Source organism: Lissotriton vulgaris, chromosome 2_1, assembly GCF_964263255.1.
Source record: "Lissotriton vulgaris chromosome 2_1, aLisVul1.2, whole genome shotgun sequence".
NCBI classification, from domain to species: Eukaryota; Metazoa; Chordata; class Amphibia; order Caudata; family Salamandridae; genus Lissotriton; species Lissotriton vulgaris.
This window is the reverse complement of record NC_141687.1, coordinates 948,749,800-948,767,803: the sequence shown is the minus strand read 5'-3', so window position 1 is coordinate 948,767,803 and position 18,004 is coordinate 948,749,800. Positions and strand designations below refer to the sequence as shown.

Here is an 18,004-nt window from a genome sequence, read left to right as displayed (position 1 = left end):
CTCATTCCGGATCCTCTTTGGCCTGGCGGGCCCGTCCGACCTGGCGCCAGTCGTCCCCGCCTCCTCCTCATTGGCCTCCGAAGACACAGCGGTGGCACGGCCCGAGGTTTCGGAAACGCAGCGGGCCCTGGAGACGACGATCGGCGACCCGCGTCACGACAACTGAGTGCCGGGGGCGACTCGGACGACACCGGCACTCGGTGGTGCCCTTGACGAACTTTCCTCCACGGGGCCTCGCCGCCATGGGAAAACCGAAAGGGGCCAAAGGGACTACTCCAGCCGCCTCGGATACGGAGGCGCCGGATAGGGATGACCGAGGAGACCCGGAGATTGACCGAGTACTAGAGGCGATCGCAACCACGCGCTCGGCCTTACAGCAAGACATCGCCCAGGTCGCGACGAGTCTGGGCCTTCTCAGGGCGGACTACGGTAAGCTCTCGGATAGAGTCAAGGAGGTGGAGAGCTCCGTGAAGGTCTTGGAGCCGGCACAGAAGACCCTGGCCGCGACAATGAAGGATGCCCTGTCCCGGATTGAGGTCCTGGAGAGACGGGCGGAGGACGCTGAAGGACGCAATAGACGGAACAACATTCGGGAGGTGGGCCTGCCGGAAAAGATTGAAGATGGCGACATGGTGGCCTACTTGGAAGTTTGGCTCCGGGACAAAATAGCCCCAGAGGGCCTGTCCTCCTTCTACACCCTGGAACGAGCGGATAGAGTGCCGGCGAGACCGCCGCAACAGGGCCGCGCCCCGCGTCCGGTGGTGGCGCGCTTGCTACACTTTCGGGACAGAGACCTCATCCTCAATGCCGCCAGACACAATGGCCCTTTTCAGGTCGAGAATAGCCAGGTGAACATTTTCCCAGACTATACTTATGAGACCCAGCGCAAACGGGCTTCCTTTTTGGCGATCAAGCGCGAACTTCGGAGCGAGGGCATCCAATACTCGCTCCTCTTTCCTGCACGGCTCCGCATCATCGTAGACGACAAAACCCAGTTTTTCGATACCCCGGAGGACGTCTGTAACTGGCTTGAACTCTATAGAGCTGGCAAAGATGGTTTTGGCTCGTCGTCCCAACTGGCAGTTGAACCTGGGCAACAACGCCGCTCCAAGAGACTTCGCAGCCGCCGCGGCAAGCCGGGCAGGCCTTCGACAGTGGAGACATTGGCGGAGCGGAGGGGAGTGTTGGAGATGGTGTCTACTTTATCTGGTTCGCACGGTGGCCCCATTATCGAGGAATCGGGACCTGGGGACGAAGGGGCCCGAACGGTCACGGAAGAATCGGAGACAGATAGTGTCCACTTGCCGGTGGTTACTCCGGGCTCGGCTGAGAGCATGCTGGATGGACAGGGATTAGGGGGTGAGCTGCTTCCTTTTGGGTGGGGGTGTGCGGCGGGGGTGGCGAGGGTAGACGAACGATCACGGGCCCTGGTGGAGGGGGCAGGGGGGACCCCGACTGGGCTACAGCGGTTTGACCTGGGTTCAACTTAATCTCGGTAGTCCGAGAATCGAGGGCCCATTACCGGCGCCCAGCCCGCACCTTGCCCTTAAGGCCTTCCTGCGGTGGCGACCGCAGGATTAGTCGGGGATTGTGGGATTGTTGGGTGTTTGGTTTGGATGGGAACTGGATGGCAGTATTTGGGTCCTGTTCTGGGGTGGGTGGGTAAGGGTTTGTTTCGGAGGGGAGTTGTTGTTTCTTTGTTGGGGAAAATGGCCGCCATCAGTGTTGCATTGACTGTCGCTAGTTATTGGTTGGGGCCTATGTGGGGAGGCCCGGAACGGACAATATGGGACTATGGTTGATATTACTAATGTGAAATGCATTACTTGGAATGTACGAGGGCTTCACACTATGTCTAGACGACACAAGGTTCACGCTTATCTAGTGCGTAGAGGGGTACAGATAGCGCTGCTCCAGGAGACTCATCTTAACAAGGCGGAAGGGGCGGCGCTCCAGCGTAGGTGGAGGGGGCAGGTCTTCTACACCTCGTACTCAGCTTACGCAAGAGGGGCACTGGTTTGGATCAGGGCTGGGGTTCCCTTTCAGGTTACCAAATCACTGGTGGACCCGGAGGGTCGCTACGTAGCGCTCTCGGGCACTCTGGGGGGCAGGGACTTGAATATTTGCTGCATTTATGCGCCTAATGTGGACCAGCTTGCCTTCCTCTCCAGATTATCGGGTTCGTTGGCCCACTTCCTCTCTGGAACCCTCCTCCTCGGTGGCGACTTCAACTCGGTAGTGGACGTGGAGGCCGACCGCTCGCACCCCCCCCTCCCGGACTCCCCGGTCCGCCGGGTGGCGAAGGGGCGGAAGGACTGGCAGTCGCACTTGGGGCTCACGGATGTTTGGAGGGCACAGCACCCGGATACTAGGGACTACTCCTTTTTCTCTAGCTTGCATGAGTTACACGTGCGGCTGGATGGGTTTCTGGGCTCGGCGGAGGTGGTTTCTGCTGCCGTCCGTTCTGAATATTTAGCCAGGACCATATCAGACCACAACCCCCTCCTGATGGACCTTCGTTGGTTTCCCGGGGTCCCGGCTGTGCCCACCTGGAAAATGCGCCCGGAGATTCTAGAGGACATAGTGTTTAAGGCGGAGTTGGGGGACAAGATCTCGGAGTACTTCGCGTCTAACGGGGGTACTGCGGGATCGAGAGGGTTGGAGTGGGACGCCTTTAAGGTGGTGGTCAGAGGCTACTGCATTTCTAAAAAAGTGGGCATGCGGCGAGTCATCCTTGATGAACTAGCTACGGCTGATAGGAAGCTCCGCGAGATGGAGCTCCGCCGCCCCGGTCATCCGGAGCTCCAGGAGCGCACGGCGGCGGCGAGGGAGTCGGTGGCGGCGGCGGTCGAGCGGCTGCGCTGCTTTGACTACAAGGCCTACACTACTAGATCGCTCGCGGAGGGGGATAGGTCGTGCGCGTTGTTGGCATGGCTGGCCAACCCTACGCGCCAGACATCTTTGACGACGTCCATGCGCACGGCGGAAGGTGCAGAAGTACACACTCAACCGGAGATTCTGGGTTGTTACCTGCGCTACTACGAACAATTGTACCGCAGTGGCTCTGCCCGGGACCCCGACCTGACTGAGGAATACCTGCGGCCCCTAGAGCTACCAGCGCTGGAGCCGGACATGGCGAAGGCTCTGGGCTCCGATATTGAACTGGGTGAAATTCGCAGAGCCATCAAAGGGATGGCGAGGAACAAGACCCCGGGCCTAGACGGCCTCCCGATTGAATTTTACTCTGCTTACGTTGACCTCCTGGCGCCTCGGCTACTGATAGTATACAGAGAGGCGAAGCGGTTGGGTCGCCTCCCCAGCTCGATGTGCGAGGCTCTAGTGGTTCCCCTCCTTAAGCCTGGGAGAGAATCGGCTGACCCGGCGTCCTATCGACCCCTATCGATGCTGACAGTCGATTATAAGATCCTGAGCAGCGTACTGGCTACGAGGCTGTTAGGGCACATGCGCTCATTGGTACACGAGGACCAAGCTGGCTTCATTCCCAGGCGGAACACAACCATGAACATTCGTAGGCTGTTTCGTCTATTAGGAGATCTGCATGCAGACGCCCCGTGCCCGGTGGTTCTTTCAGTGGACCTGGAAAAGGCTTTTGATAGCCTGGAATGGGACTACCTGCGCAGTGTCTTTCTGCGATTCGGCTTGGGTGAGGGCTTTGTCAGGTGGACCACCGTATTGTATGCTTCGGCGTCGGCCAGGGTGAGGGCGGGTCCACTGATCTCCGCGCAATATCCAGTGGAGAGAGGCACGAGACAGGGGTGCTAACTATCCCCGCTGCTCTTCGCACTCGCGGTGGAGCCTCTGGCGGTGCTGCTCCGGTCCGGGGTTTACTACAACGGTTTGCGGGCGCCTCCTGGCTCGCACCATGTCTCGCTATATGCCGTTGACTTGTTGCTCTTCCTGGAGGACCCAGTTGATGCCTTGAGGGGGGCCGCGTCAGCGCTGACAGCTTTCGGAGGGGTCTCGGGCCTTCGGGTCAACTGGGCCAAAACTTGTCTGTTCCCGGTTCGCAGGGGAACGCCCTGTCCGGACATCAGCGGGGGGATTAGATGGGAACCTGACTGTTTTAAGTACCTAGGGGTTTACATATATCACGACCCGATTGACCTCCTGGATGGGAATATAGCCCGTTGCACTCGCGAGTTGCGCGGCAGCATGGACTTCTGGGCCACCTTGCCGCTCTCGGTGGCAGGGCGGATCGCACTGTTGAAAATGGTGGCACTCCCCCGGCTGCTCTACTACTTTCGGGCATTACCGATTTGGATCCCGCCGGCCACCTTTCGCCTACTGCGATCCATGATAGTGGGATTTCTCTGGGGCTCGGGCCGCCGCAGAGTGGCCCTCAAGACCCTGATGAGGCCCAAGACCGAGGGTGGCCTGGCGGTGCCGGATTTTGAGAAATACTATTTGGCGGCGCAACTCCAGACCTTCACCCAGGAGGTCGCGCAAGAATTTCGCAGCCCGGAGACTGGGAGAGGTACGGGGATGCCTAGGCACGTTATCTCCTTCATCGGCAACGTCTGGCCTTGCAGGACCTGACGCTCGAGGAAAAGACCATTCGTTTGTGTTGGAACCGAGCTCACGCCCGGGGACAGCTGAGGTTGCCCTACGCACCTGAGATACCGCTTGGTATGTTGACGGCCCTCCCTCACGGGGGAGACTGGTCGCGCCTGGGGCTCTGGGAGGACGCGGGTCTGCAGCTGGTAGGGGACCTTTAGGAAGACGGGGCGCTGTTGCCCTTCCAAGAGATTATAGACCGCTTTGACGTTCCTCGGGGTGATTTCCTTTTGCACGCGGCTCTGGTCCGTGCGATACAAACACACTGGAAAAGCGGGCTGGAGGAACCCCCTACATCCCCGGTTTGCCAATACGTCATGATGTCCGCGGGGACGGTCAAGACAGTCACATGCCTGTATAGCAGATTGATCGGCGAGGGGTTACCCCCCGTCGCCATTTTACGGACCCGATGGGAGGCTGACATAGGGAAGGAGATACCGGAAACGACCTGGTCACAACTCATGAGGCGGGCCTGGAAGGGCACGCGCCATGCCCGCTTCCAACTGGTCCACTTCTATGTGCTCCATAGGGCCTATCTGACCCCGGCGAAGATCCGACAGTATTTTGCCGCGGATTCTGCAGAGTGCCCCAGATGCCGGGCGTCTGAGGCGGATCTCCTCCATATGCTGTGGTCTTGCCCGGCACTGTCCTCCTATTGGCTTGGAGTTGGAGACACCCTGAATAGGGTGACGGGGAGGTCCTTGTCGGTCGACGCGGCGATGGGGCTCCTACACTGGTTCCCGCACACCCACAAGAATAGGATCTCAAGCAAATTTATCGATCTGGGGCTTCTCCTCGCTAAACGTGAGGTAACCAGGAATTGGAAGGCACGGTCTGGTCCAACAGAGGTTAGGTGGCGCGGCGAACTGTTGAAATGGGCGGCGGGTGAGAGTACGCTGCGATACCAATTGGCCAGGCGACAGCAAAACGAGAAAGCGCTAGAATCGGCCTTTGAATGGGAGACAATAGTGCAGGCCCTCAGAGATGATTGCGCTTCCAGCGATTCCGAGAGTGAGAATGCGACACGTCCCGAGTCCCGATCGTTAACTTTATTTCAGATGTCCATTGGCTACTCTAGGGCACTTCACATGGGCTTTACTACATACACTACCACACACACTGATGGCGGGGGTTGGGGGGGGTACCAGTAGTACCATGAGTTTGTTGGGGTGGGTTTCTTTTCATTTTGTAGGATGATTTAGAAAAGCAGATGAAGACCTTTAGATCATCCGGACCAGCTTTGACCTTATACCGGATCCCCCTTTGGTGTTCGCCGCCCGGCCCTTGGGTTGTGGGCTGAATGGCTGTGTACTTTGGTTGTTGGACAGGGGTCTACGGAACTATTCATTTGATTCTGATTGCGATTATCTGGCTGGTCTGCTATGTAATTTTCACTAATTCCTGCAATAAAAATATATTTTAAAAAAAAATTAAAAAAAAATCAAGCATAGTTCCTTATCAAATGGGATAACCCTATGCATTGGCCCCTTGTGGATTGGAAAAACCTTTTGTACCCAAAAACAGATTACATCTTATAAAATATTTAACAGTATTATGAACCGAAAGTGACCTGTGCAAGAAAATATATTTTTGTATATTTTTTAATATATTGTATATATCATGATTAAAAGACACAAATCCTCTTTGAGCACACTATCGGAGGATAGGTTAATGTTATTGAATAAATCAATTACACCCAGTGCATTATTCCTAACCCTAATACTAACTAATTTGATATTAAAACTTAAATATCTGTGGAGTGTATATATACATTAAACAAAGGTGAAGAAAAAGGAATGCTGAACACATATTACTTATATGAACAATAATTACATAGTACGGTCTGGTTTGAAATAATAGCGGGTGAATTGATTCAGCTTCAGATCCTTAGTGGTTGTTTCTTATCCAACCTGTTCACCAGTGATGCACTGGATCGCCAAACACTCCTCCAAAAGATTCACTTATATATTCAAACTGGATATCCCTAATGTTGGAAACATAAGTTGAATACTTGGTTCAGGAAAGTGTTCACTACACACATATTTGAATTCGCAGCTTAATATTTTACAGAAAATGATGTAAATCTTCTGTGGTGTTGAGCCTATTAGGATATTTACTATCTAGCTCAACAATGTATTGTGTTTCCTTCTTTCTTAGGAGTTTTTCTCTGTCTCCCCCTCGTTTGAGGGGGGCCACTGCATCAATGACAAAATATGTCAGATTACTCAGATCATTATTGTGAGTAGATCTGAAGTGGCGAGCTACGGGGTACGTGCTATCATTGTTGACTATTGCTCGAAGATGCTGTAAAATTCTGACGTGCACCTGTAATTTGGTACTGCCTATGTATCGTAGGCCACAGGTGCACGTCAGAACATACACGGCAAAGTCGCTATGGCAGTTGTAATTCCCTCTAATAGCTTTGCTGACTTGACTGAAGGGGGTGTTGTAATGCGTGGTATTGATACCAAATTTACACGCTCGACAAGTTGAGCATTTGAAAAAAACATTTTTCTGTTTGAGCCAGGTGCTGCCACCACCTAGCTCAGGGCTTGATTTAACTAAGCTGTAATGCATACATCTAGCTTTTTGTATGTTATTATCGGCATTTCTGGAAGTGTGTCACTTAGGAACCCATCAGTCATGAGAATTGGCCAGTGTCTCTTGACCATCGATTTGATTTGCCTTTCTTGTTTGCTGTATGATAAGATTAAGCAAGGAGTAGCATTGTCGTTGTGGGTCTGTTGAACCTCAGATTTTAGCATAGACTCTCTAGATCTTTCCCGACTTTGTCTCAGAGTTCTTTGTAATGTTGCATTGCTATATCCTCTAGCTTTTAGTCTAGTTATCATTACATCTGCTTCTTGTTCAAATATTTCAGGAGTGCTGCTGATTCTTTTCAATCGTAACAGCTCTCCAAATGGAATATTTTCAACAACATGCTTCGGGTGTTTGCTGCTGGCATGCAATATGCTATTGCCAGCAGTAGGTTTGCGGAAAAGTGATGTTACTATATTGTTGTTATTCAGGAGCAGGGTCAAGGCTGATTTGCATAAGACTGGATCCAAACTGAGATGACATGTTGAATGAAAGAACGGTGGGTTGGGATGCTACCCCAGGCGATTTCTAGTGGTTAGACAAATTGCAAGCATTCCTCCCATCACCTTTTGTGTGATTCCTGCACATAGGATAAGAACACATATTAGACTTTGAACTACAGATGGCTAAACAGGACTTTTTGAATAAGTAAAACTTAGACTGGTGCCTAGATTTTGGCCAAAATAATTTAAGACACTCACTATAGTCATGTACATTTGTTACGGAGAGAACGTGCAACTTGGAAGGAGAGACGGGTTTGGGAAATTCTGTGCCACGTTCTAGACTGTCATTCCTAGTTAACAGCCACAGTAGCTAAGATAAGGAAGGCTTCAGTCGACTATATGAAGGTTTCAGTAATTCTGATATCAAGAAATGCTTGCATTTGTAACATGCTCAGGAGAAAATTGGCATATCAGGTGTGCTTTAAGTGCTGAATTCAGACGAGTTCACTGTTTAACACCTTGTTTTTCCTACATTTGCAGGTTGATTTGGATGTCACGCTTCCAGGGGATGGGGGGAAAGACCGTCCCTTCAAAGTGTCAATTAAATTTGTCTCCCGTATAAGCTGGCATTTACTGCACGAGGTACTGACAGGACACACAATTCCTGAGCCCCTGGACCTGGACAAGCCAATCAGCACTAACCCTGTCCATGCAGTGGATGTGGTGCTACGCCACCTTCCCTCCATGAAGTAAGGTTTTCATAAGCGGTGGCTAATTAATTACATGTGTGCTTGCTTTTGTACATCTGTACCAGTACTTGTCATTTTAATTGACTGTACACATTTACAAACACGTTTACACACAATCTGCTTCGATAAATGTTTTTATATATACCCGTTTTAAATGAGCCTGTAGATGTGCTTGTTGTTTTTTCGAGTTACTTAACCTTGTACTCGTAATATTAGAAAACTGTTCAGTTAATTTATAGGTGTATAGTTTATACATTGCACTTATTACCAGGTTTCTTTAATCAGCTATTTTAGATTATGCAGAAGATCATTTTGAAATATATTATTTGTGCACCTAGATAACAGACTCTACATGTTTGGCTGTATCGTGTAGTATTACAGTCTCCATATTCATAAACTTTTCCAGCTCTGACCCTGATGTAAGTTACATTGACATTACCAAAGTTATTGCTCCTTCTATAAGCACTGCAGGTTGAGTGAGATGAGAGCTAGCAAGATCAGTTAACGCTCAGGGCAATGAGAGGATAGAAAGGAGTTTTAACTCATCTATTAATATATAAGGACAATACAATTGGGCGGAGCCCAGAGAATCAGGAAATTGATAGGACTCCTCCTAAGAACGCACACAAACTTATAGATCACCCAATAGGGTACTAGTCCGCTCTGGAGATTGTAACTATACTAAACCTGAAGATTTTATAAAAGAAATTATAATAACACATAATACAGATTCTAAAATCGTCGCTGAGCTAAGACTCACTTAAGCAAAATAGGGTCGGATACCTAAATTCCTATGATTAGGTAGGTTCTTATGTTATGTTTAACTGACATAACGTACTGAAGTTTGTACAACAACTCAAGGACATTGGTCAGGAAGACTCACGGGATTTAAAAAGTATTCCATTTATAACAGATCAAACAACTGGCAAAGAGTACAATTACAACACGGAACCCTCAATGCTGCAAAGCAAAACATATTATTGCAGAGTAATACACTATCTTACTGGGGTATAATTCTCGAAACCTTTGAGCCAAAAAAAAACACTTCCTAAAACATAGTGGCAGGCAAAGTTTGCCTTTTACAGAGCATATGGCTTTCGGTCAATTATCGTTATTTAAAGGGCCAGATAACTAGATATTTATCGAGATTGACAATCTAATAATTTCAACAAATAAGGACCTCAACACAGGGAGAAATATTAATTTCCGTCTGACTTAGTCAAACCGACTCATTAATGCGCAGATGGAACAGGCTGAACATCGCTAAGCTAGTTGTTTTTTTTTTTTTTTTTTTTTTTTATATCCTCATTTTGCGAATGAATGTATACGGATTACAATAGAGAACTTTAAGACTTCCACTTTTATTCCTTCACTCTTTTCTCATATTTTCCGGCCACATAGAGTACCCCTTTGGTGGAACTGTCATGTTATAGTCCTCCTGTATCCTTTACCATATTCAATAATTCATGGCGGCAAGGAAGGAGAGCTAGCCTTTTTTGGCTACTCGATGGAAATTATTCCCATCTGAATTATTGTCACCGCTTTAATCATCGGACAAGTTGTTTTAATCAAATTTCTCTTGTATATTAATTAGTATAGTAGTTTTCCCAAATTTCCCAAAAGTTAAATTTTTTGGAGAGTTTCCCCTTTCTATCTAATTTGTTAATGGTAATAATGGAATTAAGCCAATCTCCATGCAGCGGAGGCGTTGGCTTTATCCAGTTCAGACAAATCTCTCTTCTGGCAAGAAGTATCAAGACAAATAATAAATTTTCTTGTTTTTTGGTTAACCTCTCGTTACTTACATTTAGCTCAGTGCATATCCCAAAAATAATTAATGTTGTACTTACATTTAGGTTTGTTCCCAATGTCCGACATATCGTGTTACCTACTTCCTGCCAGAAGGGTTCTAGTCGTGGACATCTGTGAAACATATGTATGTCGTCCGCCTTCTCTAGTCCACACTTGGGGCAGGATTTTATACTTGCTCCTTTGAATTTTGACAGTTTATTTGGTGTCCAATATGCCCTATGCAGTGTGAATAAGTGGTTTCGCTTTAAACGTGCTGGTTTAATGATATTCCAACATTTTTCACATGATTTCTTCCATAAGCTATCGAGGTCTGAGTCTATGATGCTTTTACTCCAAGTCGATTCCGATAATGAAACGTCATCATCTCTTGGCGTGATTATAGCCCAGTACCATATAGAGATTTCCTTTTTTATTGGGGAGGTCTTCATGATCTCTTTCTCTATTTCTACATTTCCCGTTTTTTTCTCCAACAGGGAGCTTGCCCAGCTTGTAAGTTGATAATATTTAAATTTTGAAAGGGTCCCTTTAGTGGTTTCTGTAAGTTGTTCCCATGATACTATTGAGTTCTCTGTCATCAGTTGTCCCCATTTGTTGATTCCTGCCGTTCTTAGAGGAGTTGCTAGGGCGTCTTTTAGGCATTCAGGTGTGCCTGGTGAGTCCCATATAGGGGCAGCATAACTATAGTAAGGAATGTTTAATGCGCTTCTTACTTGATACCAGAGTTTTGCCATATTTTTTAGTATCTTTAATTTTATTTTTTTAAAGAATTTGGGATGTCCAAATTTAAACAGGAAATGGTCAACTTTATTTGTTAGTATTTGGAGATATTGAGGGTAAAAAACATAGCTGTTCACCAATGATCTTACATTCTTAAATTGAAAAGCTCTATAGTATTCCATAATATCTGGACTGGCTATTCCACCTTGTAGTTTCCTTCTTCTCATTTTGTTCCAGGCAATCCTTGAGCCTTTTGACGCCCATATGAAAGTCGTTATATCTCCTTGTATTTTTTTCAACTGGTTATTTTTAAACTCCAATGGTATGACATTAAAAAGGTAGGTAAATTTAGGAAGGATCGACATTTTCACCAAATTAGATCTTCCTATCATGTTTAAAGGTAGCTTATCCCATACCTTCAGAAGCTTTTTCATTTCTAACGAGATCTTACTCAAATTTATTTCGGGGATTTTTTCGAGATCTTTTACTAAAATTATACCCAAGTATTTTAGTTTATCCTTTGTGTATTGGTTATTTTGTTGTGTATTCCAGCTCATTGATTCAGTTTTTGATTCATTTATTAAATATCCAGATACCTTCCCAAACTCTGAAATTACCTTGTTTATTGCTGAGGAGGAGTTTTGATAATTCCCTGTAAAAATCATTAAATCGTCCGCATATAAGGCCACTTTTTTGATCCAATCCTGATGTTTAAAAGGGATTATTGATTCGTTGTTTCTTAATGTGGCTGCCAAAGGTTCAATATATAGATTAAAGAGCAAGGGAGACAAAGGACACCCTTGTCTTGTTCCTCTTTGAATTATAAAATTATTAGTTAGATTCCCATTAACTAGGATTTTTGCTCTCGGGGTTCTATAAGTCTCAGATATTAGTTGACTAAAGTTTTGACCCAGATTATATTTATTGATAAGTCTGTTTAGAAAAGACCAGTTAACTCGATCGAACGCTTTAGCAGCGTCAAAAGTTATTATTGTGAGGGGTATTTTTTCACTGGTAGCTAAGTCAACTGCTGCAAAAAGTTCGTGGGTTAGGTTAAATATTTGCCTCTCTTTTATAAAGCCCTTTTGGTCTGGATGTATCAAGTTTGGCATTACCCGAGCTAATCTGTCTGCTATTATTTTTGTGAAAATTTTATAATCACAGTTTAGTAGGGATATGGGTCTATAAGACTCACAGGCTGTGGGGTTTTTTCCTGGTTTTAGAATAAGACTTATAATGGCATCATGCCAGGTATCCGGGGTTTTTTCTTTATCCCTATATATTTTGTTTAGTAAACTTGTTAGAGGGGGGGTTATAGTTTCTTTTAATGCTGAGTATAGTTCATTTGGAAGAGCGTCAGGCCCAGCAGCTTTCCCTTTTTTCAAAGATTTCAGGACTGATTTTACTTCTTCCATTGTAATTTCTGCGTTTAGTTCTTCTTTTTCCAGGTCTGATAATCTCGGCAAATTTAGAGAATCCAGATATTCTTCTAATTGCTCTGGAGTAGAGGAGGAATCTTCCATATATAGATTTGAGAAAATTTTTTCAAATTCCTGCTTGATTTCTGACTCTTCCGACGATGTCCCAGGCTGATTGCTTAATTGTATTTTGTCTATTTTGTTTCTAGTCTGTTCCGTTTTAGTTTTCCAGGCCAGTAATTTTCCGCATCCCTCACCGTACTCGTGGGTGGCAAGTTTACTAGCTTCCCATTTAGTTCTAACTCTGTCTTCGAGGTAATCTGCTAGCTTCCCTCTTAAATCTTTTCTTTCCTTTTCCAATGTGTTTCTTGTTTCGGGATTCGGTTCTATGTTGATTCGTACGTCTAATTGACTTATACTCTCTTCCTTTTCTTTAATCTCTTGCTTGGTAATTTTTGCTCTGTGGGCCCCCAGGCTTATAAGTTTGCCTCTGATGGTTGCTTTGTAGGCATCCCAGGTAATTTGCTCTGAGGTACCTACTTTATTATCCTCAAAAAAGTTTGCTGAGGTTATGTTCAGATCTTCCCTTATTTTTGGGTCCAGAAAGAGAGTGCGATCTATTGTCCATCTAAATTGAGATTTCTTTATTTCAAAGTGCACTGTTATTTGAACCGCTGAGTGGTCAGACAAATGTTCGGGCAAATGCTCCAGAGTTTTGATGCTTCTATGAAAGTCTTTGCTGATCAGAAAATAGTCAATTCTGGACTTGTGTCCTAATTTTTTGTTATGTAGGGTAAATGGGTGCTCCTTTTTCCCTTTCTCTCTCCACATATCGATCAGTTCTAAGTCTCTTTTATAAATATTAAGCCATTCTCTCATTTTTGGTAAATTTGATTGCCTTCCTGGAGGGGCTCTATCTAATTTAGGATCTATCATAATGTTAAAATCGCCCCCGAGCAGAATTGGGTCGGATGTTGTTAATAGCTCTGAGTATAAGTTTTGTAGAGGGTTTGAGTCATCAATATTTGGACCGTAGTATCCCGCTATTATTAGGTTATTTCCATATATCTTCACTCTTGCTACAGCCCATCTGCCTTTGCTGTCTACTGTTTTCTGTATAATTCTTGCATTAAGTGTTTTTTTAAAGAGTATTGCAACTCCCTTTATATTGCAATTTTGGTTTGTACAGACGTAAGAATCTATCCAGTTCAGTGACTTTATTATATGTACCCATTCTTGGCTTAAGAGATGGGTCTCTTGCAGAATGATGACTTCACTATCCACTAATCTTAAATATTCAAAGATTCTCCTCCGTCTACTCGGTGTTCTGAGCCCATTTACATTCCATGACAAGATTTTGAAGTCTTTCACTGAATTAGACATGGCCTTTTCTTTCTGTTAAGTTTTTATTCCTGAATTCCATTCTTTTCTCGTTCTCTTGTGTACTCCATTGATTCGTTCTTGAGGATACTTTTTTTTCAGTTTTTTCCCTAGTTTGCTCCCCACCCATGGTGTCTTTTTTACTTGATTTTATATTTTTTCTGTGTTTATCTTCGCCCACCCCGAGGAAGCCTCCCGTCTTTCTTTTGGGCGTTTTGTTCGCCCTGTTCGAGATCCACACTTATCTTTTTTTAAAACGTTACCTATCCTTATATTTATGTTTCAGTGCGTAGCTTAGTCTTAATCTGTTCAATGAGTTCCTCCACCTCACTTGGTTCTCTGATGTTATGCATTTTGTTCTGCCACATGATTCGCAGTGCGGCGGGGAATCTCATTTGGACCGTTGCTCCTAGAGTTTTCAATTCGGCCATATATTGACCTAACTCCCATTGTCTATCTTGTGTGGCTTTTGACATATCCGAACGTATCCTAAAGGTCCAGTTGTCTTTCTTTAGGGAGCTGCTTTTTAAACCTTCACTTAGGATTCTCTCTTTTAGAGTGTATGTTTTGAAATTTATTAAAATCCTTCTAGGCGTCTTTCTGTCTCTACTCTTTCTGAACGGGTCTCGGTGTACTCTTTGAATATCGTCACTCAAGTTCAAATCCTTTGTCCATGGAAAGAATTCTTCAAGCAGAGAGATAGAGAAGTTTTTTATGTCCTGCCCTTCTAGATTTTCTGGTACATTTAAAATCCTAAGGTTATTTTTTCTTGCCTGGTTTTCAAGGGATTCCAGTTTTTCTTTGGTGGCTTTATCCGAGCCCCTTAATTTTCTTATCTCTGACTGGTTAGATTCAACTCTTTTATTGAGTGACACCACCTCTGATTCTATTGCAGCCACTCTATCTCCCAGTGAATTCAGCTTTTGTTCTAAGGTCTCGCATACTTCCTGGATCTTGGCCTGATTAGACTCGGATACCAAGAATCTTTCTTTCATCTCTCCTAGAACTTTCTCCATGAAACTCTCCATGAGTTTTCCAGTTTGCTCTAGGAAAGATTGAGGAGGAGGATAGTCTGGGGGACAATTGGATGTACTTGCGGCAGATTCAATTACGGTGGTTCCGGGACGGTTAGGTACATTCTCAGGAGTTTCCGTATTTTCACTTTGTATATTTATATCACTATTTAATTCCGTACTCATTTTCGAATCTTTATCAATCAGGTTTTTGGGAGATTCTTCAATTTGGGGGGGTAGCAGAATGCGAGGGCTTTTCCCCACTATTTGCAAGGGTTGTTGCACTTTAAAGAATGATCTCAGTGAGGGTGTGATCTTAAGTTTGTGTTCAGAGAGGGCTCCTGCTTTGTCTGGTCTTGGTTTGGGTTGACGCTCTGGCTCCCTATTAGTAGAGCTTTTCTTGTATTTTTTCTGAATAGGCAGGGTTACTTGTTTAGGAGGTTGTGTATAACTTCTTTTAGAAAACTGCCTATTTCTAAGGCAGTAGCTTGATATCACTCCTTTTTCAAGTTCCGTTTTCTTCCCCCGATCTTTCCCTTCTGCCTCAAATTTTGTCTTTGAAAATAAATCAAACACTCCTGCTCCACTGCCCTCTAAGCAGTTATCTTTTTCAGCCTCTATCTTATGTTCAACCTGCTGTTCACCTTCCTTACACCCTTCTATTAAATCCAGTGCAATCCTCCCCTGGCTATTTTCATCCCCTCGTACCTGGCTCATGTGGCTGCAGTAGAGGCAGAAACCTGACTTGTCTTCCTTGCTTCTCTCGCTCCACAGCTCAAGCTTCTCACTCTCTGGACGAGAACGCCAAGTATTTTCCAGACACGGGCCGCCTCTTCTCCTGTGGGATTTCCTGCTATCTTGCCTGCTGACGCTCCCTTGACTTCCCCGGCAGTCCTCCCCTCTGTGCCTCCAACACCTCGGCAAATGTTTTGGGTAATCCTGTTTGTTAGCGCTGGTGCCGCTACTGCTGCTACCGCTGCCGTCTTTGCCCCGGAAGTGGAAGCTCACTCTTCCCTGCGCTCTCCGGCAGTTGCGCTGGGCCCCCGAGGCTGCTGCCCATCTGTGTGGGACGTCCGTCGTGGCGTTTAATCTGCACTGCCCAGCTCGGAATCCCCAGGGTCAAGGTTGATGTGAAACCAGGATCAGAGACGGGCCGCGTCAATACCTCGCTACCCCCGTCAATTCCGCCAGGAGCCAGGAGCTGTGTCCGTTCCGTTCCGTTCCGCGGCTCGCAAAATGCCTTTCCCCGGTATTTCTCCTCCTCCTGAGGTATGTCGCTGCTCAATTACTATTGTCAATTGCCGATATCATTATTTTAGGATAGGTTTAATATTCGTGCTTCTCAATCTCATCTGTAAGTGTGGAGCTCCCGACCGAGCTTCCTAGCCGGCCGCCATCTTCCTCACCTCCTAGTCCTCTCTAAGCTAGTTGTTACAGATAAGCATGCATGATATAGATCTTTGTATAGACCTTCCTCCCACAGATACACTAAAGATTTGCTCCTGGAACATATATTGATATGTTTTCTAAAGTGCGCAAATGCCATTGGCGTCTTGGCGCTAGTGTAACTTACTGAGTAATATATTCCTGCAGATGGGCTTTCCTCCCAGTTTAAGGACCTGAAAACAGGTAGGTTTTAAGACATTTTTGGAAGGTCAGAAAATTGGATTGACTTTTCAGTTACTCCAGTAGGTTGCTCCGGAGATGGGCTGTGGTGTGAATGAAGCTTCTGCCCCCATTTGTATTTCCTGATTTTACGGACATTGATTGTTCTGGAATTGGTCGATTTTAGTAACCTGCTGGGATTATACCATGTGATATTTTTCCTTAAGTAGTCTGGGACATTTCCATATAGGGCCTTGTGGGCGAAATAGAAGGCCTTGAATCTAAGTGTGTTCTTCACCAGTAACCAGTGAATTTCTTGTAAAGTTCCAGACACTGACTGGAACTTAGGAATTTTCTTCAGAATTCGTGCTGCGGCGTTCTGGAGACATTGCAGTTTTTGCAAGGAACGCTGATAAATAGCAACATATGGTGAATTGTAATAATGGAGTCTTGATAACACAAGTTCTGTTACTACTTATTTTTGCAATTTAAAGAGTATATACCAAAAGGTCTTCCTAATATTGCGCAATAATAAGACGCAGGAGGAGATACGTTTATTTATTCATGCGTTATAAGACAAGTTGAATTCAAAGATTATTCCCACATTTTTGCAGTGGATGGTGTTGTGGAGGGAGGACCTAACCTTTGTGGCCACTAAGATTTGTTCCATGATGGCACGTTCTTCCCAAAGAGAAGGACCTCCGTTTTTGCTGAATTAAGCATGAGACTGTTGTTATTCATCAGTTGGACTATATTGCTCATGCAGTTGGTAAAACGAAAAGCCATCTCTTCAGCATTGTTAAAAATAGATACAATAAGCTGTGTATCAACTGCATAAGCCACAGGAGTGAAGCCAAAGAATTGGATTAGCTTTGTCAATGGGCCACATAGATATTGAATAATGTATGGCTCAACGATGAACCCTGAGGAACCCCACAAGGCAATGTAAATTACTTGGAGACAAGTTCATCCAACACCACAGAATGTTCTCTCTGGGAGAGGAAGAAACAGAGCAATTTCAAAGCTGAGCCTCCAATACCAATTTCTGCCAAAGATACAATCAGGATCTCTTGGTTCACAATGTCGAAAGCTGGTGACAGGTCTAACAAGATCATGGCAGCCTTTCCCCACACCACCATCTAAAGTAATTCTCACTTGGTCTGCCGTCACCACCATGGCGGACTCCATGATTTGATTCAGCCCAAAGCGGATTCGTTCTCCTCCACTAATTTGGACAGAATGATGTTCAGGTTTATATCCAGAATCTTTACTGGCAGAAGCAAGCAAGAGATGGGTCGGATGGGATCAAGTGTTGTTTTTTTTTCTCAGTTTTTTTACCAGCGAGTGAATTGAAGGTTTTCTTTCCTTTCTAAAGGGAAAACTCTAGATACAAAAATGGAATTCCTTAGCTGGATGAGAGATGGTGAGATTGTTCCAACAATCTCATGCATTATTTTAGGGGACAGGGATCTGAGGGAGCACCGGGTTTAGTTTGACCAACAAGTTTGATCACTCTTTCCTACAAAAGTAAGGGACAATTTTCTAAGGAGTTTGCTCCAGTAGCAATATTCTGTTGAGCAGTGGGACTTTTAGGCAAATTGTCCGTCGTGTTGAATTTATTAAAAATTCCCTCTACTTTTTTTTTTTTCACAACTGTTTTTATTGAAAGTTTAGGCATAGCATAGGTACAGTTC

At 45.6% G+C, this 18,004-nt stretch overlaps 1 protein-coding gene across 1 annotated transcript in view; it reads left to right on the top strand.

Annotated features, from left to right (window-relative positions):
* Positions 1-18,004, top strand: part of LOC147731455 (protein argonaute-3) — a 1,378,491-nt gene that overhangs the window by 406,141 nt on the left and 954,346 nt on the right. Inside the window, exon 4 of the mRNA XM_086956497.1 lies at positions 8,157-8,365. Within this exon, the coding sequence (XP_086812623.1) occupies positions 8,157-8,365 (209 nt within the window). The remainder of the gene's footprint in view (positions 1-8,156; positions 8,366-18,004) is intronic.